At 56.8% G+C, this 25,962-nt stretch overlaps 1 protein-coding gene across 1 annotated transcript; it reads right to left on the bottom strand.

Moving 5' to 3' along the window:
• Positions 1-1,440: 1,440 nt before the first annotated feature.
• SF3B3 (splicing factor 3b subunit 3) lies at positions 1,441-25,768 on the bottom strand. Its single transcript, XM_032195672.1, has 26 exons — positions 25,747-25,768; positions 25,475-25,583; positions 24,278-24,604; positions 23,299-23,471; positions 22,805-22,946; positions 22,330-22,442; positions 21,531-21,668; positions 20,996-21,099; positions 19,661-19,826; positions 19,058-19,153; positions 18,477-18,549; positions 13,276-13,427; positions 12,836-12,991; positions 12,404-12,559; positions 11,801-11,944; positions 10,942-11,064; positions 9,412-9,566; positions 8,495-8,669; positions 7,755-7,960; positions 6,753-6,909; positions 5,628-5,753; positions 4,476-4,688; positions 3,474-3,572; positions 3,006-3,149; positions 2,477-2,581; positions 1,441-2,217 (listed from the first exon to the last, which is right to left on the bottom strand). Exons 2-26 carry the CDS (start codon positions 25,542-25,544, stop codon positions 2,077-2,079), a joined length of 3,654 nt encoding a protein of 1,217 aa, XP_032051563.1. The 5' UTR covers positions 25,545-25,583; positions 25,747-25,768; the 3' UTR covers positions 1,441-2,076.
• Between the last annotated feature and the right edge of the window lie 194 nt (positions 25,769-25,962).

Genomic DNA, 25,962 nt, shown 5'->3' with positions numbered 1-25,962 from the left:
GTCCTGTCCCCACACCCCTGTGTGGTGTCCCCATGCCCCATCCCCATGCCATACCCCCTCAAAGTGTCCCCATGCCCTGACCCCACACGGTGTCCCCACACCATACCCCGACACGATGTCCCTGTGCCCCGTATCCCCACGTGGTGTCCCCACTCCCTGTCCCCTTGCCCTGTCCCCACACTTTGTCCCCGTGCCCTAACCCCACGTGCTGTCCCCACGCCCTGACCCCACAGGATGTCCCCACGCCCCGTTCCCACGCCCTGTCCCCGAGCCCTGACCCCACGCAGTGTCCCCCCCACACCCCCTATATCCCCAAATCCCCCTCTCCCACCCCACACACCCCACGCGAGCCCCCCTCCTACCCCCCCGGTGCCCCCCGGTGCCCCCCTGATGCCCCCCGGTGCGCCCCGGTGCCCACCTGGCGCTGCCGGTGCCGGTGCCGGTCCCGGTGCCGGTCCCGGTCCCTGTCCCTGTCCCTGTCCCTGTCCCGGTGCCGGTCCCGGTCCCCGTCCCGGTCCCTCCCGGTGGCGGCGGGGCCGTGCCGGGCTCCCCGGGAGGCGGTCGGGGGGGCGGCGGCGGGGCCGGCAGCGGGCGGGGCCGGCACCGGGACCGGCACCGGGCACCGGGCACCGTGCGCGGGGGGCGCACGGAGCCCCCGGAGCCCGGCACCCCCTTCCCCGCCTCCCCGGAGCCCCTGGGGTTGCCCAAAAACCGGGAGGACCCGCGCCGGACCCCCCCCGATCCCCTAAATCCGGTAACGGGAGGGATCGGGGCGATGGGGGGGACCGGCACAGATCCCCCCCGGTTCTCCCGGAGCCCCCCCCCGGCGCTGGGAGCGGGGCGGCGCTGCCGGAGCCGCCGGGATTCCCCTGGCACCGAGTCAGGGCGGCGGCGGCTGCCGGGAGCTGCCCCCCCCCCGGCCCGGCCCCGCTTCCCCGAGCAGCCCAGGGGGGGGCACCGGGTCCTTGGGACCCCCGTGGGGGCACCCCGGGGGCGGTTCCCCCCTCGGCACGGTGCTGGGAGACCCCCGGGGAAAGGGACCCCCAAGTGGGGGCTCGGGGGGGGGTCCCAAACCGAGGCTGGAGCCCGCAGCCCCCCCCGGGGTGAAGCACGGAGCCCTCCCTGCCCCAAAATTGGGGTGCTGGGGAAGGGGGGGGGCCCTTATGGGGTGCTGGAGCCCAAGGGTGCAGCCCCCGCCCCCCCCCAGTAAGATGGAGGCGCGGGGAGGAGGCAGGGGAGGGTGCAAAGGGAAGGGGGCAAAGGGCAGGGTGACGAGGTGAGGATGAGGCTGGCACGGGAGGAAGGCACCCCAGGAGAGCGGGGGCAGGAAGGGGAATGCGCTGTGGGGTGGGGGAGCCCCCACCAAATCCCTGTCCCCCCTCATGGGGTACCCCGGGGTCTCGCAGAGCCCCCCCAAACCCCCAAGGAGAGGCGGCGGAGTCGGAGCGGTTAAAAACCAGGCTTTTATTGCGTGCGCTGCTGGGGCACGGCGCGGAGCCGCGGCTCCTGCCAAAGGGGTTATGAAACGCAGCGAGGCCCGGAGCCGGGCCCTGCCTGCTGCTCCTCCCCGCCCCCGGGACAGCCGACATTGTACAAAACCCTATTTACAGAGAAAACAGGCAAAAACGGCGAGGTTCAACCCTCCTCGCCCTTCGGGAGGGAGCAGAGCGGCCGCGCACCCCCTGGGCAGCCGCCCGCACCCCCGCCAACCCTGAGCCACGCCGCAGCTGCTCCCTTTTCCAAAAAATCGGGGAATTTGCACAAAAAGCTCCCGTCCTACAAGGGTGCAGCTGGAGGGGCCAGGGAACAACCCCCTGAGGGGGTGGGGGGCATCCTTCCTGCAGCGCTTCCCCCAGAGCACAGCCGGAACACCAGGAGCCCTCGCAGGAGCAGGGGGGTGCACGGGGAGAGCTGGTGGCTGCTGCTCAGTGGGATCGTGTGAGGTTGGAACATGAACCGAGGGGAAGGAAGCGCTGTTTTGAAAAGAAAACCAAAATGAAAACGACCCCACACACGTTCCTCCCTCCCCACGTGCTCGAGGAAGCACCCCCAGAGCACGGCCAGCCCCGCTCCCGCTCAGAAGGCGTAGCGCGTGCGGATGTCCTCCAGCTTCTTGGACACCTCGGGGGGCGTCCGGTCCAGCTCCTCGGCCACGTTCTTCTGCTTGTTGGGCTCCATCGAGTTGAACTGCTCGCACAGGTCCCCATCGATCACGTTCTGGGGGGGGAAGAAGGAGGGAAGTGAAGCAAGAGGGTGCGAGGGCACCGAGCCCTGCCTGAACGGGGAAAATGGCAGCAAAAGGGCTCATTCCTGGAGCTCCCTGGTCCCACAGCTCCTCAAACACTAGGTTTTGGTTGCCACCACGCCAGCTCTGGCTCACAAACCTCCCCCTCAACAAGGAGAGGACGGGATCTGCTGGCACGAGGTCCCCAAGCAGCCCCCGAAATGTGAGAACCAGCCCCACACCCGGACCCACCTTCACTGGGAAGTAGTAGGAGCGGAAGCTGAGGTGGTCCCGCCCGCAGAGAGGGGGGTGCTCCGACCTCAAGTGCATCTCCACGTGCTGGAAGAAGTCGTGGTCCTGAGGAGAGAAGAGCACAGATCATTGCACGCTTACGGCACGCACGAGCCAGGCACCGCTCCTGCCACCAGGCTCGGCCAGGGCTGATGGTGGCCCAGCTCTGGTGGTCAGTAGCCCGGTTTTGGTGGTGGTCACCCCCTCACGCTGCTCCAGGAGGCCCCAAAAAATGTGGCAGAGAATGCTGCCTGCGGGACGTGAAGCACCAGGGCTGGCAGGCTACACGGCCCCCTCAGACACAGGAGGGATTTCCAGCAGCAGTAGGATGAGAAAAGCTTTGAACTCTTGACGAGCCCCTTGCAGCAGGAGGAGTTATCGAGCTCCTTCTCCTCCCCCTCGCATCCGAGCTGTCCCGCAGCCCCGCAGAGCCCCGGAGGTAGCTCGGGGATGCAGTGCAAACTGCAGCGTGATGACAGGGGCTGCTTACCTCGTGGGAAGTGAAGGGGACCAAGATCCCTATCCCCCCCGACAGGGTGGTGTAGACGAGGGATTCAGAGCCCCCGGGGATCAGCGTGGTCTTCTGCAGCGAGAGCACCGTCTCTCCCACGTGGTAGTTCATGATCACTTCGGCCTGGAAGTTGAGCACAGCAGCAGGGGCGTTCAGCTCGTATGAAAGCAGCAAAAAGAGAGGAAAAAAAAACAGATCCCACCACCCGCTAGCTCTGAGACTGCTCTACAACCAGCTGGCACAGCTCAGTGTGCTGCTCATCTACCTTCCAGCTAGGCAAAGGGATGTAACGAGGGTGAGGACGAAAAGAAAACAAGTGTGCAGCTTCCACCCGATGGGCAGAGGCTGCATTTGGCTCCCAAGGATGCTGAAATCCCACCAGAGCAGCACAGAGGAGCAGGACTGGCTCCGCAGCAAGCAGCACGTCCTCCTCCCACCAGGCCTTACCTTCTGCGACGCCCCGTTAAGGAGCCCCCGGTCCCACAGAGCTTTGTTGCCTGTGGGGTCCTCGTCTACCTCGTCGTTGGTGTTGGGAGGCAGCCTCACCTGTGTCAAAAGAGCAGGGAAGGGTCAGCAAGGTGCAGGGAAAGCCTTCGGGGCTCTGAACGGGCCACTCGGGTGTCTCCACATGAAAAGCTTTATTATAAAATCTTTATCATAAAAGCTTTATTGTAAAATCATCAATTTGTCCCCTCCAGCAGGAGCTCCAGGGTTAAATAGCAACCGTGTTTTTAACACTGATGGCCCAAAAATGTGGGCAAGACCTCGAGCAGGCTCTGCCTGGCACGTGCAGGCCACGCCGGGAGGCAGGGTTGCTTTGGAGGCGGGTGCCCCCTAACGAGCCCAGCTCGGGGCAGGAGCATTAATTTGTGTGTGGTGGCCAAATCCTGCGGGCGTAACGCCCGACACTCGCCGCGCTCTGCGCTGCGAAGCGCCCGAGCACGCTTCAGGCAGAGATGAAAGCTCTGGCACAGGCTGCCTGCTCTCTCCTCCTCCCCGGCTGCAGGCCAGCCAAGCAGGGAACTGGAAGCACTGACAACACCGGCTCTCAGAGGAAGTGAGAGAGGAAACCAGCGCTGGTGCTGAGGTCTGGGCAGGGAAAGTGAGAGCCAGCACCCTGACACGAGTGGCTGTGAAAGGGCCCACGAGACCAGGTGTTGATTCAAGGCTTACGGCAATTTCTGGGGTAAAGATAAAGTCATCGGATGCTTCAGAAACACAGTGTGTTTTGACCCGATGATTCCTTAGCTTGTTTGCTTTCGCTTAAACTGATAAACTGCAGCCGGCCGCTGTGACGACAGCCGGCGCCCCATAAAAAACAAGGGAATGGCACAGGGCGTTGCCTCCAGCTGAGCACAGATTCTCATTCCTTTAAGACAAATCACGGGTGTTTTAAGGAAAAAGACATCCGCGTTCAGAAAGCCCCAACCTCTCCGAGGCACAACTCACCACGCAGATGTTGCCAAATTTGTCGGCTCCGGCCACGGTGTCGTAATCCAGGAGGGTGGCGGTGGTGACCCACCGCGGGTAGGTGTCGTCGGCGAAGATGATGAGCTGGTTCTCGTTCCTTTTGTAGCGCACCCAGATGAAGCTCTCCTGGACGTCCGACACGATCACTCTGTGCCCGATGGTCTGGATCCCGCAGATGTAGTTGGCGATGTGCTGCGGGGGGAGAAAGGACAACGGCTGAGTGCCTCCACTAGGGAAATATAACCCAGCCAGGTGCCATCAGCTCCATCTGAGAGCGTTTCCCTCTGTGATCCAGGGCTGGCCGCCCGGTTCTCAGCATCTCCTGTCGTATTTGGGGTACGCTGCAGCCCCAAGCTGAACACAGAGCCAACACAGGGCCCTCGCAAAGGATCATTTGTCATTTATTGGGCTGTGAACGGATGCAAGAGCAGCACCCAGAGAACCAGCACCATCAGCAAACCAGACGTCAGCAGCAGGGCTTCCCCTCACTGCAGCAGCCCTGAAGGCCAGCTTCGATTTCTCATGCAAGTCATGCTCAGCAGAGAAGAAAAAAAAGAAAAAAAACAACAAAGGAAGAACAAACGTAACAAAAAGCCATTCCCCTCCAAGTTCCCAGCTTGCTGCGTTCGGCTGTGCAGCAGCCAGCACCTGGCACGGGTTCTGCAACCAGCATGAGGAGGAGGAGGATTTGGAGCAGGCAATTAACAGTGAGAAAACCACGCTCTGAAATTTTTCTTCAAGTCCCAGAGATGCGGAACAAGAAGGCCCATTGATCACGGGCCTTTCAAAGTCCAAGAAATACTTTTAAGAGAAAAATCCCCTTTTCAGCGCTCCAGCCATCTGCAGAGGTGCTCGTCCGCACCCAGCTTCTGTGCCCAGCCACGTAAGGAACTGCTCCCAGCAGCTCTCACGTTGCATCTGGATGGGACCTCTCACATTTGCAGCTCCTGCACACGTCAGTAAACAGCATCGAGGCAGCATGGGCAGAGCTGCTGAGGCTGTCCTGGGTGGGCACAGAGGCCTGGGCACAGCTCTCAAGTCCCAGGGCACACCAGGGGCTGCAGCAGCAGCAGCTAAAGCCTCGCTTCAACCACAATGCAACCAGCCATGGTGAAGAACGAGAGCCAGTACCTTGTTCTCACACTTCCGAAGCAGCTTCTTCTTGCCCAGGTCGTACACACGCAGCAGCTTCCCAACCCCGATCAGGACTCGTCCTTGGAAGGGGGCAATGGCTGCGGGAACCTCCTCCACGGGGGTCTAGAGAGGAAGAAGAGGAAGGCCGTGAGATCCCCACCAGCAGAGCTGAGCTTGTGCAGAGCCTCAGGAGGCTCAGAGGCTCGCCAGCCTGCACCAAGGCTTTCAGCAGGCCATCATCCTTTCAAACAGACAGGGAACCAAGGCACCCTCCCAGTGCCAGCACAGCTACAAGGCAGCTCTGGGCACGGATGGAGTCCAGCCGAGGGCAGGCGGCACAGAAGACAAAGGTCCTGCTGCCTCTGCTCCTCGTGTTGCTTTTATCCTCACCAGAAAGATTTGATGCTTTGCCTAAAGCCACCCAGAGGGAGCTTCCAGTCAGCGTTCCTAGCTCGGCTGCCTTGGCTACGAGAAGTTGTTTCACACCAGCAGCTCCAAAGGGGGTGCCTGGTGGCACCAGAGGGCCGTGCTCCAGAACAGAGCCACCCGTGGCACCAGGACCGGAGACACGAAGGAAGCCCCAATTCCCCCTCCCACGTGTTCAAACCCCGACGTGCTGGGAGCCCTTGGAAGAACACAATTGGGTTTCAATACAGAAAGCCTTGCTAAATCCCACGAGCCCTGCCAGCCAAGCTGTCCCCTGGGCAACCAGTGCGTCCTACACGCAGCCAGGAGGCCCGGCGACAGCTTCGCGTGGCCAGCGCCGGGCCGAGCGCCTCGGCGCCAGGGCTCAAGCAGCCGAGTGTGAGCTCATTTCGTAAACAAGCGCCAGGAACAGCTCCCTGAGCTCGTGCTGAGGCACAAACAGAGCCGCTTCTCTCCCCTGCTCGGCGGGGGCAAGGAAAAAAACCACTCCTTTCCCATCTGCCAATTAGATAAGGCAGCTAAAGGAACGGACTGGGACTCCCAGGAGGTCTGCGTTGCGTCCTCAGCTCTGCAGAAGACGCCCTGTGTGATTTTTGGGGGAGGCAGCTTTTTTTCTCAGAGGCCGTTTCCAGCCCAACACCCACGTGGTGATCCGAGGCAGCGCTCAGGGCGCCCAGCAGCCGTTCTCCTCCTCACCTTGTGCAGGAACTCCAGCTTCTCGCCGCCGTTCACCAGCTTGTAGGTGTAGACGAAGCCCCCGGCAACCGAGCGCGGGTTCAGGATCAGGTCCTTGGCCACCCCCACCAGCACGTACCAGTCCTCGCCCGTGTTGGAGAAGCGGCACACGGCCACGCTGGGGGGGTGACGAGACACCGGGGGTCAGCGCCACTGCGACACAAACCCACCCGCAGCACAGCTCGTGCCTGCCCGGGTCAGCCCAGCCCTCCCGCCTCGAGCTTTCACTTCCAGAGGTCAGTTTTCCTCCCTGCAGTCGTGCCTGGAGCAGATTCCTTCACTCCCCCATAAAAAAAGATGCGCCGCAGCTGTCTCACAAGCCCAAAGCAGCGCTTTTATGTTCTCGCAGCCTTTAGCCACATGCAAAGCCCCACTCCAAGCTCTTTTCCAAAGACTGTGCCAATTTGGACCACGTGTGGAAGCTTCCTCCCCTTCCACTGTTATTTCCTGCCTGGTGCCTAGCTCAGCCAGGCTGGGAGTTCTGGACAAACAGGACAGAGCTTCTGGGCTAGCACAACCCAACCCCGCTCCACCTGCTGAGGCTCTGTGCTGCCTTCCCCGCATCCCTCCAACACTTCCCTTCCCGTCTCCTCTCGCTTATCTGCACGAGAAGGGGAAGCGAGCGAGCGCAGGACGTTCTCGTGTTCCCTCCTCTCTTATCTCTCGCTCCCATCCCCGTGTTGTTCTTTAAGCACCGGGGCCCAGCGAATGAATTTGGAGAGCCGCACCAGCTCCCGGGGTCATGTGCAGACAGAGCAGGGTGGGATGGGAAGGAAAGGCAAGACAAAAGCTCTGAGCACGTGGCAATCCCTTCTGGGATTTCACCCGGCCTCCTGATAACGTGCTGCACCTGGACTTCACCTCGCAGTACCAACAGTTGAGGAAAACGATGAAAAAAATGAATGGCCCACGTAAGACTCAGCAGCAGCAGGGATTTTTGCTGCGCCCGGCGCTGCTTCTTACCTGAAGGCGGCTTCGTTCTGCTCCAGCTGGACCAGATCCAAGGTGTTTCCCTGGATGGGGTTCATCACCCTGATAACGGAGGCCCACTGCCCGTTCCCTGCCTTGGGAGCGCCGAAGATGGACTCGGGCAGGTTCTCGTTCAGGAAGGCTGCGGCCATCTCCGCGGCCAGCTCCCGCTCGTCTTCGCCCGCAGCCTCCACCATTTCCTAGGGCAGGTTAAAAGAAGGGGAAGAAACAGCTCAGAGCATTTCCTCGCAGACCTGGCAAGACCTAAAAGCCTTTGAATTGTACAGCTCCCACGTGTCCTGAGCTCGTTCCCCCAGCAGGTCTCAGAGCACACTGTCAGCTCTTCCCGGCCTGAGGGGCGGCTGTCTGGGGAGCCGTTTCTCCAGAGCAACAGCTCTGGAAACAACATTGAGCAAACTGAAGATGAAAACCCACCGAAACCCAAACATCCTCGCCAAGAACCCAGGCAACGGCGTTACGCAAGCAGGACTGTACTGGGAAGGGGTTTTTAGGGCTTGTCATAACAGCACGCAAGGAGAGGAGCACTGGGGAGCACTGCATCCTGCTGACACTCACATTTTGAGGCTGATTTCCACTCCCTTCAGCCCCTGTGCCCGTGCACAGCACAGAAAGGATCGGGCAGCAGCAGCTGGGACCGCCGAGAGGCGAGGGTTTCAGCAGAAGTGGTCCCCAGGGAAGGGACGTGCGTGCCACCTGTCCCCCAGCCCGCCTACCTCGGCCATCTGCTGCTTCCTCTGCGCCTTGGTGGCCTCGGTGTACGCGTTGTGGTCCGTCTCGATGATGATCAGGTTGTTGCTCTCGGGGTGAATGACGAATTTGCGGGGTGTGTACTGCAAGGGGAAGGCCACCTGGTTGAAGACTGCCCCCAGCTTCTCCAGCGCCAAAATCCTGGGGGACAAAGACGTGAGAGGAGGTCAACACAGTCCAGTGGCAACTGTCCCGTGGGAGGAGGGGCATCCAACGCTCCTCTAGTTACAACGGTATGAAAAACACCAAAGCCTGGCCAGCCAGCCTTTCTTCTGCCCCTCGCCAGCTGAAATGCCACTTCTTCTGGCATTTCGTGACTGAAAACCACAAGTCTCTCCAGAAAGAATGGCTCCTTTAAAAGCAGTGAATGCTGCAATAGCTCAGCGAGGACAGATATGAAGAAAGTGCCTGTTCAAGTGCATGAGGCAGAGCTCCCGAATTTGTGCTCCCTTGTTACTTTCAGATCAATGCAATCCCTAATTTAAAAACACAACAAACCCAGGCCTGTCATGCCTCCGGCTGCTCAGATGACGAGCCCTGATTTCTGCAAAGCAGCCAGTTCAGGTCATAAACCTGACGGTCCTAACGCACAATGGGCTCTCGGTTATCAACACCTTCCCCCGGTAAGGAGCAGCAAACTTAAGGATTACCCGAATCCCATTTTGTTATTTCAAAAAGCTACACGGCACCAACCGGAGAAGCGCCCCGCACCCTGTTTCTTTTTGACATAAGCACCCTTCTGCTCCGTTTGCTTTCGGAAACACAGACAAGTGTTTCCACCAAATCATGACCCATAATCAAGTAACCTTGAAAAAAAGACTTCAGGTGAGTCACTTTACCCCTTTCCTTCTGAAGGCCCTCGTGGCGTCCCCTCAGTTCTTACCTCAGCGTGTTTGTGGAGATGGCCACGATGCCCTCGGGGCACTGCTCAGAGGCAAAACCGGAGGCAAACTCCAGGGTCTCGTAGGACAGGGGAGTCAGGTGGAAACGGGACTGGTAGGAGTAGCTGAGCCAGGAGCGGCTCGACATGGCCAGCACCTGAAGAGACAGAAAGCAGCGAGTTGGGCACACCTGGGGACGGAGGCGAGCTCCTTCTGTGCAACAGGAGGGGTGTAGGTGAATGAACAGCACGGCAACGGACCCTCACTGCTAGAAAAGCTGAGTAAATTCCTGTGCGTGGGCTCAGCCCAGCTCAGAGCAAACCTTCAGAAACACCGCTTGCTTTCAAGAGACAGCTCGGTCTGGGAATCGTGTATGACACCAAGAGGAGCTGTCAAGGCAATGGACGCTCAAACTGAGGTACAATAAATAGAATTTTATCTGTAAAACCCACGATCAACTAATACTTTCATGTCTTTAAAAAAAACAGAATGTTCTAATGGGAACAGGTCTTACAAAAGAACTACATCTGTAGCTCCATCACCCTTCAAGTGCTGTAGCTCTGCTTTGGAATCTAAGTGACAGTTACTTCAAAAAAAAAATAAATTAAAAAAAATCAGTAGCCCATTTCCAATCAATTAAGCTAAGGGAAACAAAGGAAGCAGACGGAGTTGTAACTCCTCCGCTTCCCACATCTGGCTAACCAACAGCAGCCCAACTTTCCTTTCTGCCTGACCAACAAGAGCTGGAGTTGCCCTGAGGCTGCTCGAAGCCACACACCAGCTGTCCCCGAGCGTGGTTTTTCCTCCCCAGGCTATCAGATGAGAAACCGAGACTGGTGTGGATGCCGAAAGTGCTCGGTTGCTCTCCCAGTTACAGCTGGGAGGCCGGCAGGAGCAAGTCAGACCCACCCCATGCACCATAACATGACAGCAGAGCTCGGATCTCCAGCTGCAGCCCCCTGTGCATTTCTCAACCCTGAAGGTGTCGTCCAAAAATGAGTCAGGCAGGGGGTGGCAGATCTCTCCCCCGGTGTCACATCAGAAGGGCTAAAACAGCACTTCCGATGAAACAAGTTCTTCCCTGCGAGCCAAATCCTACAAATATTTTCCTCGAGCCACGCATGTTTACATCCTAGCCCCTGGCTGTGCTGCTCTTGAGTGGTGCAGGAGATGAGCACGACCTGCATCCAGCGGCCCAGGAGCATGAGGCTCCCTGGGGCTGTCCACCGAGGCAGGCAGGACGAGCTTTTTCAGCGTCTCCGTGCCAAGAAATCTGTGTAGGGTTTTCCAGGCAAGCTGCAAACACGGCCTGGGGGCTGGATGACTCCCGTTCAGGCAAGGCAGGGCAGCACTGCGTGTTAATTCCCGAGGAGTGTGGGGAGTAGTGACAGGAACAAGGGTGCCTGCGAGGCAGGCAGCTCCGTAACCAAGTGCTTCTGCTTCCCACCCTCACCCAGAGGGTCCCTGCCCACCAGGGAGGACAACGGGGCAGCTGTACGAGGGACTGGGGCCGTTCCCCTCGCCCCACTCACCGCCTCCTGGCCCTGCATCCGGACGCGGAAGAGCTTGACTGGCCGCGAGCCCAGGTACCTGGTCCTGGTATCGGAGAGATCTCCCGTCACGGGGTCCAGCACAGTTCGCAGCAGCACACCGTTCTTGGCAGCAGGAAATCAGAGTCAGGCCACGATTACACACACGGAACAACCAGCTACAGCCTCGCATTGCTCAAGACAGCAGAGAATTTCTGAAGAACTAGGCGTTTGTTTTCCTAGCTTCTGATACAACCCCTCCTGTAACCACTCGCTACCTGAATTGGCTTAGTGTCACAAACCAGAGCTGCTGTACACTCCCAAGAGGCAGAAAGGAATTAATATTAAAAAAAAAAAAAAAGCAAAAGCAAAGAAACATTGACTAGGAATTCAGGTTCATCACATAGCCATGAAAACCTTGAGGACTGACTCAGTTTCCTAATCCCTCTCAGTACAGAGCATTCACCCCCCAAAGCCCACGCTGCTTAAGTTTGCTTTCTGACATCACTCGAGGCTGCTCTGGTTATTTTTACCACATGTTGAATTGTCAAAACAACATTTTTTGGTCCAGGATCACAGAGCCAGTACTGGATGCAGCAAAAACTGTGCAGCAGCAGAGTTATTAGAGCAGAGCCTGTGGTCGTGGGCAGTCACTTCCTTTGATATCCTGCCCCACAGGCAGTTTCTGGAGAAATGACCAACGTTTCACCCAGAAATTTGCAGAGCTTGCCCTCCTTGTGGAAGGGGAAGAGTACAACTTGTCCCACACAAAGTCTGGGGGAATGTGCTGTCTCCTGCCTAGCCTCGGGACTGGGAATGCAGGGGGAAACTTGCACTTGTGCCCCGCGAGCTCCCCGCTCACCTGCAGGCCGATGTTGAGGTAGAGGAAGCCGATGGAGCCCCGCTCGCCCAGCTCGTCCTGCTTCTCCGTGCCGCCCATCTCCACGATGCACAGCGACTCGGGCTGCGCGGGGAGGGCCTGCATGCTCAGCGGCTGCAAGCAGTCCTGCGGGAGGCAGAGGGGAAAAAGAAAAGGAAAAGAAGTCACAACAGGCACGGGGCTGACGGATTGTGGCAAGCACGGAGTGGCAACAACCCCGCGGTCTGTAGAAGACGAGCTCTGAACACTCATCTGTCACAGGCAGAGGAATGATGCTGCTGCTTTGCTGCTAAACCCACTTGCAGAATGGGTTTGCTTTTACCACAGATACAAACAGTGAGAAGAGAGGGGGAAAAAAAAGCTCTTTTATCTTATCTAGTAAACGGCCAGGCCTGAGCAAGACCTGATAAAAGAAAGGAATCTGTTTCAGGCTGGGATCCAGGGCCACGCTTCCTCTCAGCTTGGCAGAGAAGCCAGGCCAGTTAAAATTATTCCTTCCTGACATCCCCAGGACACGGCACGGCTCCTGAGCTCCCATCTGAATGCTCCAAGCCAAGAAGAGGCGAAGCCAGAGCCGCTACTCACCGAAGGGTCGAGGGAAATAATCCTGACGGTGTTGTCCACCAGCCCGACGGCGAGGAAGCGGGAGCGCTGCTCGCCGGGCGGAACGTTGGCCAGGCTCATGCACACCACGTCGGCCGACATCTCCTTCCGCTCCGTGTACTCGTTCAGCTGTCCTGACTGAGACAGAGGAGCACAGCAGGCACAAAGTTTATTAATTACCTGGGCAACAGGGCAGACCAGCACAAAAATATCCCTCTAAACCCTTCCTTCAATTGTTTTTAAATTTATTTTGGAGATCGTGCTTTGAATTATTATTATTTTTTAAACTATTTCTGTACAGTCTTATTTCAGCGACACCTCAAAGGGCCAGAGCAGCAGGTCTGCTCCAGGGCAGGCGCCCCGTGCTCTGCCGTGCCCTCCCAGCCTCCCCCAGCAGGTTAACGCCACACGTACCGGGTCCATCTCAAAGTAAACCAGCTCTCCTCCGGTCAGCGCTATCACCACCTGCCTCTGGTTCACAGCGCACTTGACGATGGTTTTCTTCCCGGGCGTCTTCCATTCGTTCACCCTTTTATCTGCTCGGATGTGCCGGATGCCATCCGGGTACACCTGAAGGATAAAAGGTCCCATTAGTTCCTGGATTCCCAATTTTCACCTCACCCACAATTCCGCCACAAGCAAGCCAAAGCAAGCACCACCTTGGCAGCACTGCCCTAGGTGCCAGAGGCCGGATTAGGACCACACCACTCACAGCTGGAAGCATTTTATCTCTGAACTACAGCAAGAAACCACTGAGCGTGCGCTGAGGAAGTTTAGGAGCGTTTTCAGCTTGCCCAGTTTAACTAGCAGGATAAAAGAGAGAAGCTGCAGAGGTGCCAGGAGCTGTCCTTTACCTGCACCAAAGCATCGTCCCCCAGCAGGGAGCAGGACAAGGTGGGCGTCGTACCCAGGAACCCCGAGTCAGTCACTTCTTCTACGGTCTCTCCGATGGACAGCACCAGCGTGGCGTTTACGAAGGACACGATGATATAGGCGTCAAATTCATCTGAGCAAGGGAGACAGGAGGGAGGAAAAAAAGACTTGGTTAAATAAATGCAAGGCTTCCCATCCAAATTAACAGCCTGATGGATGTCTAGCAGTTGCTCCTCAGCAGAGTTGCAGTGATTATTACATCTGCTGGCGGTGCTGTGCGAGTTCATCCCAGGGCACGCAGCGCAAAAGCCGTTCACCGCTGGGCTCTGAGGAACACCAGACCGAGCAATGATCTCTATACGGAGTCAGTTTGTGATGAATTGACTCCTTTGCACGCATTCTGGCAAGCAACCCTACTGCTTTCCGAGGACGGCACAGGACCTGCAGTTTTTAAGACCCCTGCCCCACCTCTCGTAAGGAGCTGGACCCAGATTTAACACCCAGGGAGGCCCAGGTACAACCACCTGAGCCAGGGAAGCTGTGTGCAGAAACCACCCCGTGGATGCTGTGAATGGGAGTTTGCAAACCCCACCTCCACCCAGTGTCACCACGATAACAGGCTGCAAATATTTAGGGTACGGGACAGCAGGTGAGCTCAGGGCTGGCCTGCTCCACCCGCACCCAGCAGCTCAGCTGCCTTAATGCTCCCACTGCCGCCTGGGATGAGGAATTTCCACCTTTAACACAGAGCAAGAGGTGACCTTTACTCCTGCTGCTGCTGGTGACAGCACAGCAGCCATCACCTCCTGCTCTGGCTTCTCCCAGAGGGAAGAGCCTGGGAGAGTCCAGCAGCTCGGACAGGGAGAAGCTGTGCTAACAAAAACAGCCTGAACGGCTCACATGGAAACAGGGAAACTTCGTGGGAAACGGGGCAGGGGCAGCGTGCAGATGGAAAGCCCCAGCCTGCTGCTGCACGTCTGCGTTCTGCAGCCAGACAGGCAGTGAAGAGGGGAGGGGAGAGCCTCGTTAAAACAGAGGAATGAATGCAGCAGCAGCAACGAAGCCGGCTGGGAAACGGAGCCAGGAGCCTCAGCGGAGGAGTGAGATTGCCTCAGAGGAGCTTCTGGTGCTGTTGTCATGCACGTGCTGTTTCTTCAAGAGGAGAAATCCCTTTAACCCACTGCACCCGATTCCACCCCAAGCTCAGGCACCGCAGCACACAAATTAGCAGGTGAGGGGTATGAGAGCTGTCCCAGCTGTGCCCCCGAGCAGTTTCACCAGTTGGAAAACCAGGTGAAAGCAGTTTCACCCGTGGGAGACACGGAAAAGCAACCCACACGTCTCGAGGCATGGAAGGAGAACAGAGCACTCCCACCAGGACAAGTACAGGCTGCCAGCAGGTAACACGCAGCCTGGTTCGGCTGCCTTTAAGCTGGTAACCGAAGCAAAGGTTCCAGGAACACAGCTTTTCCCTACCCACCCTGCTTAGAGGAAGGTGTTGCCAAATCTGCTGTGTCACGTCTGCAACCCAGTTCTGACACGCAGCTGAAAATATGCAAGTGAAGAAAACATCATTTTTTCTCTGAACATCTGGCGCGCAGGCGCCGATGGAGACCGAGGAGCTCTGTGCAGCTGAGGCAGCCCCAGCACTGCCCCGTGGCACGGCTCCAGCACTGCCCTCTCAGCGGTCACGGCCAGGACCTGCAGCGCGCCCCCAGGCCCCGAGGGAGGCAGATCCACGCGGGGAAGTCAGGAAAACAAGAACGGAGCCCGCACAGAGAAACAGATCCCAACAGGATTCCTCTGCCACTCCCAGGGGGTGGTAGGGGTCCGGCGAGCCGTGCGCTGCCGCACACCGTTTGCTTTCTGCTCTAAACCGCGGCTTCTCCTAAAACTTGCACGCGTTGGTGAACACCAGAAGCCTGCAAGAATTCCTCGACTGCTTTAACTAGGGATTCTAGCAGTTCACTGCCCTTTAATTCATAAATATCCTGTAGACAGGATGTTCTAAAAATTCCATTGCAAAGAGCGTCGCTGCTTTCCAAACTTCTTGAGAGCTGCTCCTTCCCCCGGGGCCGTCACTCTCATGACAAACCTCCGTGTTCCAGCTGGAGGCTCACCCACGTGGGCTGCAGCAGGATGAAGAAAGCCAAACAGATTCCCTTCGTCCTACTCCAAACAAAACCCGTTCCTGCCTCTCGAGGCTTCTAGCTCTTTCTTTGCCACTGCTTTAGTGGCAACCAGCGTGTGCCGTTCCTCCTGCGTCAGTAACGGTGACAAGTGCACTTCTGCTCCAAGCCCGCAAGCCTCGCTTCCTGCCTCTCTGCTGAGGCTTTGGGAATGAAAGCTTGGGTTGAGCAGGGTGAAGTCAGCCAGTAGGACGCATGCACCCAGCCTCAAACGATACCATTTTGCTTCAGAGAACTGCCTAGCTGAAATTCAGAAGGCTACATCCCCGGGGCACACTGAGAAGTATTCTCAGCTGAAGAACAGAGCTTTCTGTTTGACAAGATACAACCCCAAGCACAGCACCGGGCTGCCCGGACCCAGGCAGACAGGCGTTACTCTGTGTGCATCACGAGGCTGCAGGGGTGATTAGCGCTGCCCTAATTGCTCCAGTTCGCCCCTTTCAGCCAGCAAATGACATTCCAGTGCCCGAGGAGCCACAGCTGGACTCGTTCTCCTGTGCCCTCAGCACACGTGTCCCGCAGCCCTGTGCACGCCGCGAGCAGCTAGGAAAACATCACGCTTCCGTCCAGGAACACCGTGCCTCTGCCCTTTCTGGGACTTGCCGGGAACTCGGTTGGGTTCAGCCCCTGATGTTCCACCACCGTGAGCCAGCCCACGCCCGACACGGGCTTTCCACGTCCTGCGGCGTTTGGGTTTGCACAAACCCAGCAGCTCAGCGGGCAGGGACGAGCAGCGAGGAGCTTCAGGGCTACTCTCACTTGGCAGACCCGGGGGGATGCCAGCACATCTCCCTGGCCTCCTGTTTACTCCTGCAGCACTGACTCACTGCGCAGAGCTGCGTGTGCGGGAGCTGCCAGCTGCCTCCACGGCCCAGCCTCGAGCTCCCAGCCCTAGATACCCGGCTGCAAATACCCCAGGGTTTGGTGCAAAGCCCTCTGCTCCTGCCAGGACCACAGGGCAATCCCACGCCAGCAACACCTCAGGAATTATTCGTTATTTTCTCTGAGGGGGGAAACAAAACAAGGCAGCTTGGGAGCTCAGATCACCTCTCGAATGCACACCTGATTTTAGGCAGAGACACACTCAATTATTCTGTCCCCCAACGATCCTGAGAAGGAACGGGAGATGCCTTCTCTTCCTCAGCTACCAAAACCCAAAGGCACCCATCTCCAGCTACACGACAGCCTCCAGAGCTCATGCACTGAAAAGCTCAGCGGAAAGGGAGCCCCGGGACTTTGGGGTCGTGCGTGGTTAACCTGTGGGACCGCTCAGGAGCCCCTAGCAGTAGGTACACACCTGTGGTGATCAGCACCTCCACCACCAGCCACCTGTGGAAGAAAAAAAGAGGCTTGGTATTGGTAGTGTGCATCACCACGTACCAGCCAGGGTTAGTAGAGCTCCGAAAGCTGCCAGCCCGCACGGGTCTCTGAGGCCCTGCAGCACGCGCTCGCCGCGGCACCGAGGCAGCCTGACTGCAAACTGAGCAGTTTTGAGATCAGGCAGCTGTCTGAAAGGGCTCTGCACTCTGATTAAAACCCACAGAAATTGTGCGAATTCAAAGAGCCGTGGCACGGTGACTGCTTTTACAGAGAAGCGAACTATTTAAAAAGCAGCAGGGCTCCCAGCAGCTTCCAGCATTTCTGGAGTCATGGAGAAGATCTTTGTGCTGGAACTCAGAAAATCTGGTAAGAGGAAAAAGAGGCAGCAGCAAGACCGGGCTGCTTTATGTAGGTTAGCGATGATCCTCCGTCCCCTGGAAGTCAAAGTGTTCCTCTGGAACCCCACCAGGAAAGGTTTTAAAGCTGTAAGGTCATGTCAGAAGTCCCAATCCCTCCAAGGCAAACGACGTTACCAGCTCCTACTCTGGAGGGCAGGAGCACAAGCAAACCGGAACGCCTCTTTTAAAGTAAATCACATGGTCTCGATACGAACTGTGGAAATATTTTCATTCCGAGCCCTTTCGTTTCTGGGAAACGCGCAGGCACTTCCCGCACAGGGCTCCTTCCATGCTGCTGGGGCAGTGCACGAGCCTCAGAACACAAATACACTGAAGGCAGGTCTCAGGTGGCAAGGAAAATCCCACAGCAACGCCTGCCACCCCCACAGGCTCCCTGGAAGACACACTACCCCGAAACTGCTTAAAACCGAGATACCAGCACAGGAGGAGGGGGTCTCTGCTGCTGCCATTTCTACACCCAGAGCATAAAACCACAGCGAGTCTCTGCGAGACAAGCGCTGCCTCCCAACAGCCACGGAGACGCACCAGCACCCCGACTGGTTTCATTCCGGGCATGCTTGGTATTTGAGGAGCTCCGTTCTCATCCCCAAGAGAGGCAGGATGAGGGCTGACATTTCCTCCTATACTTTCGCAAGGCAAATCCATCATTTTGGAGCAGGTTAAAAAAATACGAGCAAACCCACAAGCTCATACAATTTGACAATTTCAACGATCAGGCTTCCTGGAACGCGCAGCACCCTCCATCCCGCTGGGGTTTTGAATAGGCAGCGCGTCCCAGCCCAAACAGGCTGTTTTCTTCACAGACAGGCACGGAGGGAAGTAATAAAATACAGATACTGCCGCCGATTTGTCTGCTTTGTTCCGTAATTCGCATCCTGCTGCCTCGCAAAGAGCTGATTCCTGCAGTTGTCAACACCTCTGGAGAACAGCGAGCGCGCTCCAGCACACAGCAGCGCCGCTGCCGGCTGATGGCAGAGCAAGAACTTGTGGAAAAGGGCGAGAAGAATTCTGGAGACGCAGCACAGCGGGCGCTGGGGGCAGGTGTTTCTTTGTCAGAGGGAAGTGGGACAGTCCTAGGGGGGCTGCCACGTACAGACAGGTGTTTCGATTCGAATCGAGTTTCAGGGACAGCACACAGCCACCGTGCTGCACCCTTCCTACCTCCTCAGATAAAAGACTCCCCCCAAAAAACAGCAAAAGGACCCCAAAGCATGTCATCACCTCCCCGAGGTGATTTATGAGGACGCCACCTACCTTCAACGTGCCTCCTCACGGTCCACACAGCGTTGGGGTTACCGGGCAGCTCCGAGACGGCCATTTCGGACACCTAGGAGGAAACGAGGACCAGGTTCTTTTGATAACAGATGTTCGGGCTTACCGGGGGATTACTTACTGTAACAATCAGCCTTTTTAAGCTTTCCCACAACCGGGAAGGAAAACTATCCAATTCCCAGCTCTGATGCTCCCCCCGTGCCAGATGTGCAAGGGGGCAGAGCGCTGAGCAGCGCTGTTGCAACGCGAGGGCTCCAGCTCACCAGCTTTTACACGGGGTCAGCCGCCCCCAGCGCCGAGAGCAGCAGCAGCTGGCAGGGACGCTGCCAAAGCTCCAGCTCCAGACACTCACATGTTCGGGGAGACAAAATGCAGGTGGTGTGCAGTCCGAACAAAAAGCCTTTGAGGCTGTGAGGGCAAACAGCACAGCCCTTCTACTTCCGAGGCACAAGCCTCCGGTTTTATTCTGCCTCCAGGCTACAGAAAGTGAATCCCCTCCTCACAGGGCCCTGAGATCATCTCCCCCTGCCTCCCGCTGTGTTTCTGAGGAGCTGCAGTCTCACCTCAAGCCCGTGCCTCAGAACCCTCAGAGAGGAGCGGGGCCCCCGGCCACAGGCCACGTACAGCTGGGGGGTGTCCTCGTTGGCCAAATCCGCGATCTGCAGGGAGGAACAGCATCAAATCATCCGCAGGAAGAGGAAATAAAACTGAGCTCTGTGGGCCGTGCTACTGCTTTAATGCTTTCTTCAGCCACTACAAACAGTGAAGATGCCACAGGGTGTGCCATCTGCTGCCCTGAAATGATGGCGAATTTTATCCAAACCCTCTGCAGAGGGGATGAGAGCTGGTTTAATGGTCAATAGAGGACCAGCATGGGACTGCTGGCTGACACCGTACGTCCTGATGTGAATTTATCACCACGGGAATCAAAAGCTGCCACACCAGGTACCAGTCGCAGGCAGCTGGCTGAGGATTTATCAGACCTGCTTTTCTATCTGCATTTAGTATGGCACAGAACTTCTGGGAAGCTAGGATTAACGTAGCTCTGGTGACTCTGCTTACACGCAAACACTCTGCAGAAAAGCAGAGGGAAAAACATCATGCCTCTGCAATTGCTCCAAGTGAGAAAGATTTGAGTGGGAGGGAGCTCGCTGATGGCAACGCACCTGACAACACAGAATAGGAGACAAACTGTCCAACTCATCCACCAGCACCAGGTTCTTGAGGGGCCGTGGCTGGAAGAAGAACGTATCTCCTTCCTCAAGGGGCATCGCAGAAGAGAACTCGGGTTCCTCGTCGTCGTCGCCCAGGTGAGCTATCTGGTACAGGTAGCTGAGACAGAGAGCAAGAGCACGCTGAGCACAAAGCACGGGCTGCTCTGAGTCAGGCACAGCCAAATACTGGGCAGAGGGGTGAAGGAAATCCTTCCCTGTCCTACACAGCCATTAAAACTTAGCCTTAGGGATCGTTTCCTTGGTGACAAGAACGCGTTACAAGGGGATCTGATGGCTGCTGAATGAGTAAATTAAATCGAGCTCTCCTTATCTGCAGCTGTCCCTGGAAAAGCATAGCAGAATTTTGGTGTTTTACCTTGAGCCTCGGAGATGCTCGTGGTAGAGCCAGAGCACTGGCGGCTGAGGCCACAAGCAGGGCCAACAACTAAGACTGCAGCTCTGCAGCTCCCTGTTTTATTGGAGTACTCTCACCTCGTTACTTCTAACCTCACTCTCTATTCCATTTTATGGGTCTAAATAACACAACCATCAAGTTAAACTTCAGAGGAAAAAATGAATCCAGAAGGCCAGCAATTCAATTGCTGTTTTTAATATGTGCAAACGAACATGGCTTCCTCAAAAGCTTGCTTTATAAAACCAAAATCAGCCGCTCTGGTGAACCAGAGGGAGCTCCCCCGCGTGGCTGGCTCCGCAGATGCAGTCAGAAGAGCACAAACCTCCATTTCTGTGAGCACACCGCTGTAAAGCCACCTCCAAAGTCTTTCTCCAATCTCTGGACTATTCTTGACCCCCCAAAAACAAGAGGAAGCCCTCGAGAATGATTATATTAAGAAGCAGGCCACACAGTTACTGATAAAAAAACCCCTACCTGCTCCCAAGTACGCCACAGGGTTTTGAGAGACTGTACTACACGTGCAAGTTCAGTGAAAATCAACCAAATTAACCAAAAGATAATTCCTTCATCAGGATATGACTGATCCTACATGAACCCTAAGTGCTCAGTTCTTCCAAAACCTGTTGCAGCAACATGTTATCTTCTGTCCTCTGCCCTCCAGTATTTAATCTGGATTGAACAACAAGAAAATTCCCCGTTCAGTCATAGCCTAACCCAATTGTTCTGCTCAAGCCATGTGAACAAAGCATTAATCCACTCATTAAAACAGAGATTGTCTTTTTATGTTCAACAAGGGCAAGGGTCGGCTTGCAGTCCTGAACAGAAACAGGCTGTTTCAGGGGAAAAATGCTGATGTGAAATTGTTTACTCACTGGTTTCCAAATTCAGAAGCCACAAAGAGAAAGCCGGTCTTCAGCACGCACATGGCAGCAGCCACAGGAACGGTGTCGAAGTACTTGAGCCGAATCTCTGTCACCTGAAAGCAGACGAAGACGTGACTGTGCTTGCAGAGCACTAAAGCCGCACATATCCCTCGATAAGAAAGCCAGGCCTCCTGCTTCATCCTGAGGCTTCCTGGCTTTTGAAACACTGAGTCATTTTAGAGAAAAATGAAAGGCAGATGTGGAAGTTAACTGCCTAATAGGAAGAGGGAACTGGCTCTGTTTGCACATCACTGCACAGCAGCCGTCCTCCCCAAGTGCACAACTGTCCTGAGCAAACGTCTGCATCTGGCATGGTCGCAGCACCCCTTGGTGAAGCATTCGCAGACCACACGCCACCAGAGCTAAACCCAAACGATGAAGTTTGGGTTTAAACAAACTATGTCTGTTTAGAGAGTCAGGCAGAACAAAGAACCGAGGACTCTTTTGCAACGAGTTCTTTGTGTTGTTGTGTCACGGTGCTCACCATGTCTTCGTCGGTCTCCAGAGTGATTTTGAAGATGTCTCCCTGCTCCGTCTGGGCCAGGAAGAAGAACATGGACTTGGTCTTGTGCGTGGCGGAGCAGACAAAAATCATACCCCTCTCCGGGTCATCCAAGTCGTTCTGCCAAGAGAGCAGGCAGGGGTCACTGGGGGAAGACTCAGAGCAAGCACAGCCACTGCCTGCAGCGCTCCCACCTCGTGGGTGCCCAACAACTGACCACACGGGGACAGGCTTTCAACCCCAGCACACCCTCCCCTGCAGGAAATACCTCCCTCAGGTGCTGTGCCTCAGCTCCCCCCCCTCCTGCCCCTTTTGCCCTCCTCCTGGAGGACCTCACATGTCAGAGCCCAGGGCTGCATCCCGCGAGCAGCACCGAGCTTTGGCAGGTGCTCAGAGCTCTGCCAGGACCTGCAGCAGCAGAGGAGGAGGAGGAGGAGGAGGAGGGAGCAGCCGAAGATACGACAGAGCTGCTGCTGAATTCACCCACACCCACGACAGCAAGCGTGCCTCACCGTCTGCAGGCATCCTCTCCCGCTGCCAGCGCTGCCTGATCAGAGCCTTTGTGGTGTCTGCAGCACGAGTCTCAGAGAAGAGACATGAATCCAACTCATCCCTTCAGGCTGCGCACACCCCCACGTGCAAGGGAGACAACAAACTGCCAGACCGGCACCCTCCCTCCTCGCTCAAAATCCTCCCGACGCAGGCAGACACCCAGCACACGTTCAGCACCCACAAGGATCGTCTCGCAAAAAGGGGAAGGGAGGAATCCCAGAGCTCTCACCCGTCTCCTGGGAATGGGGCATCTGATGTCAGGCTGGTCACCGAAGTTCTTGTACGTGATGTAGTTCTCTGAACAGATCAGCACCCCGCTGGGGCCGTCAGAACCACCAGGAACTGAAACACAACAAGAAACGTTACCCTGAAGAGTCCTTGCCACAGGTCTGACTTATTGCTTGTAATTATTTTAGTTTTCTTTAGGACAGCACAGGTCCTGTTGCTCTGCATCACCCTGAACATGAGTCTGTTTTGACTGAGGAGAAAGAGACCCTAAACCAAGGGCTTGGAAGGAGAAAAAGATGTGATTTCAGACAAATTGCCTGCTTTATCCTTCACATCTCACTGTCTGGAAAGCCAAGCCATGCCCCAAATACCAGCAGCCCATCAGTTTCCATTTGGGAACCTGCCTCCCACTCAATTTACACCGGTGGCTCAGACCAAACAACCCCCAGGACCTAAAGCAGCTCGGCGGCCGGTACCTGTTATAAGGAAGTTGCCGTGCTCTTCCAGGGGCTCGCTGTATTTCCTCACAACGTGGTTCAAACCCAGGTCCAGCTCGTAGAACGTCAACGTCTGCTGTGTGTTAGCTGCTGCTTCCCCTGTGGGATCATTGTCTGCTTCCTGAAACAAACCACAGATTGCAGGTTTGAAATTCTTTCAAGCCACCGATGGCAGAATACTTTTGGTGGAAACATTCCGAAGCGCTGAAATCCCCCCAAAAAATCTACAAAAAAGGTTCAGAGAAAGCAAATGTGCACATTTGCAGCTGAACAGCAAGACCCTGAGCAGAAGCACTGAGACAGAACAGAATCCCAGTTCTGACTGGAGGCACAACCAGAAGCAGGTGAGCTCGAGACAGAAATTCCCTGGGACAGCAAAGGCAGGCAGCGCTCCCTGCCTTCACGGGCAGAAGGGAAAGGGCAAAGAGAAATAAAGCACAAGGGACAGCGAAGGGCAGCCGGGTGCTTCTCACCTCGTAATCCATCTCCAGGCAGGCAAACATCGGGTTCTCAAACCCCACGTCGACTCCCACCACGTGGTAGACCAAGGTATTGGCCTTGTGCGCCTCCAGCGGGGAGGAGATGGTGAGGCGGGCGGCAGCGTCCCTGTTGAGGATGTACACCAGCTTCTGCTTCTCGATAGCGCCTGAAACGGGAGGGTGGCAGGGCAGTGGGGGCCACAAGGCCCCTCGTGCCCGCTTTCCCCTACACAGACAAACTTTGTGAGGAAGTATCAGCGTTATTTCCGCTGCTGCGGGCACCCCGTGCGTCTAATTAACACCAAATGTTTAATTTTCAGTGCCTCAGACTCAAGCAGCAGCAGAACCCGCAGCTCCCTGGTGCCTAACGCTGCTCTTGGGGCCTGCCCAGCCCCGTGCTCGCTCCCATCAGCACCACACAGGCAGAGGGAGCTCACACACAAGGTTTCTGCTCCCACACCACGAGCTCGCCATCCCTTTGGCTGCAGAAGCACAACCGTTAGTGACACTGGCCAGCTGACCGAGGAACTGAGACAGCTGATGGCAAGTCTTATAAAAAAAAAAATAATAAAAAAGCCCACCCCAGGCTCCTCCTGCCTGCAAAGCCTGATCAGAAACGCATCTGGTTGTCCTCACAACTCATCTCGGAGAAGAGACATGAACTCACAGCATCATTTCAGGCTGTAGGACCTCCTGGAAACCCCAACATTTCTCCTTGACAGCGTGTGCCAGGGCTCTGTCTGCTCAGTGTGAGGCAAGCTGCCTTCCCAAACTGTTGTGGACCAATTAAGTTGTGGGACAATTAAGTTGTGCAGCATCAAGGAAGCAGCCCACGTGCCTGCACTCTCCCTGACGTGCCTAACAAACTTCCTGAACACAAACACCCCGCTTACACCTGGCAGGAGCTCGCTTTGAAGCCGCCACCCCCAGGCCAGGCACACGAAGCAGAAGAAGCCAACCCTGGGCAACTCACTGATCATAACCGCGCGGCCCTTGGGGTCCACGGCCAGGTACTGCCCCGGCACAATCCTGCGGCAGCCGCTCTTGCCGAAAGTCTCCTGGTGGATCTTCTCGAAGACGTTTTTGGAGGGCTGGTACTCCAGGATGACGATGCGGCCCGAGTCGCTGCCCACCACGATGTAGTCCTTGGTGCCACCCGTCAGGCGGAAAGCCATGAGCGAGCGGATGACCCCGAACACCTCCACGGTCAGCAGCGTGTGCACCTTCCCCGTGTTGGGGTCCGGGCGCAGCAGCTCCAGGATCTTGCCCCGGGACACGACGATTTCTTGCTGCTTGGTTCCTGCGGGGCCCGGAACGCAACGGGGTGAGCGGCAGCACGGCCTGAGAGCGCTCCCGGGCGCCTTGTGGTAAAAGCTTCTTGGTAATGAGAATTGAATGAGAATGAAATGACAATAACTGCAACTCATTAGCGTTTATTCACCACCGTAATTACTAATAAAAGAATGTGAAGTGACGCGTTCACCACTAACAACGATGCTGGAGCATCTGGGCGACGATCACAGACTCGTAGAATACCCCGAGTTGGATGGGTCCCATAAGGAACATCGACTCCAACTCCTGGGATTAATCTTCGATTAATCCTTACAAAAGCTTTTACTCATTTTAATGTATTTATTTTATTGCTTTATACAGCAATTATTATCATGCCATCTTGGCTCCTGCTTACCACCTTAATGCCTTTTCATTACTATCACCCTTTGCTTAGGAACTCAGTGCCCAGCCTGTGGTGCTGGGGGGGGCAGGGAAGGTACATTTTTGGGTCACTTTCCCATTTACAGAAAGAAAACTTCAACGGCAGGTAAGGAGCTGGAAGCAAACGCCCACCACCAAACTTCCCTCCATCCTTCCACAGGTCCCAGCCACGCACTCAAGACAACAACAACCACCCCTGGGCATTTATTTCCTGCTGTAATCACTAATTAAGTGCACAGGGACCTGTTCATTACGAACAACGATGCTGGAGCATCTGGGTGACGACAGAAATGAACAAAACTCCCCGTTACCCCACCAAACTTCCCTCCATCCCTCCACACACTCCAGAGGAGGCGACCCCCACCGCCCCGAGCCATACAGACACCGCGAGCTCCACCACCCCGCGCCCCGCAGCCCCTTTTTTTCCCTTTTTCCCCCTTTTTTTTCCCGCAGCTACCTGAGAAGTTGCCGTGGATGGCATAGCTGATGCCCGTGGCGCGCTGCAGCGTCAGGTTGTACAGGAACATGGTGGCGGCGCTCACCCCGCGGCCGGGCCGGGCCTAGAGCTTCACAGACGGGCACCCGTTAAACCCCCCCGCGGCCTACCCCCGGCCTACCCCCCCCCCCAAGCTTCCCTCGGCGCCATCTCCCCTCCGCCGCCCCCCATCCCCAAAATGTCGCCCCTCCCCGCTTCCCCCCTGCCCCGGGATGCGGCCGGAGCGGCCGTACCGTGCGGATGGCGGCGGGCGGCGGCGGATGGCGGCGGATGGGCGGCTGGCGGCCTAGGCGGGCTCCCCGCCGGCCCGCTCCGCCATGAGCCCCGCGCCTCCCGCCCGGGGCTTTTTCCGCGCGAGGCCCCCGCGGGTTGTGAGGGGAGGGCTGCCCGCCGCGCTGCCTGAGAGAAAACCCACACCAAGCCGCCCTCTCGCCGCTCACGGAGGCTTC

This window comes from Aythya fuligula, chromosome 12 (assembly GCF_009819795.1).
Source record: "Aythya fuligula isolate bAytFul2 chromosome 12, bAytFul2.pri, whole genome shotgun sequence".
Classification (NCBI taxonomy): Eukaryota; Metazoa; Chordata; class Aves; order Anseriformes; family Anatidae; genus Aythya; species Aythya fuligula.
This window is presented reverse-complemented; position numbering and strand designations above follow the sequence as displayed.

Excerpts from the sequence above, each read along its gene's own strand:
- SF3B3 (XM_032195672.1), bottom strand. The coding sequence starts at position 25,544 with ATGTTCCTGTACAACCTGACGCTGCAGCGCGCCACGGGCATCAGCTAT. Across the intron at positions 11,065-11,800 it reads ACCTCAACATCGGCCTGCAG|AACGGTGTGCTGCTGCGAAC; the intron begins GTGAGCGGGGAG and ends CCTGCTGCCAAG. Across the intron at positions 2,218-2,476 it reads CCTACTACTTCCCAGTGAAG|AACGTGATCGATGGGGACCT; the intron begins GTGGGTCCGGGT and ends TTCCCCCCCCAG.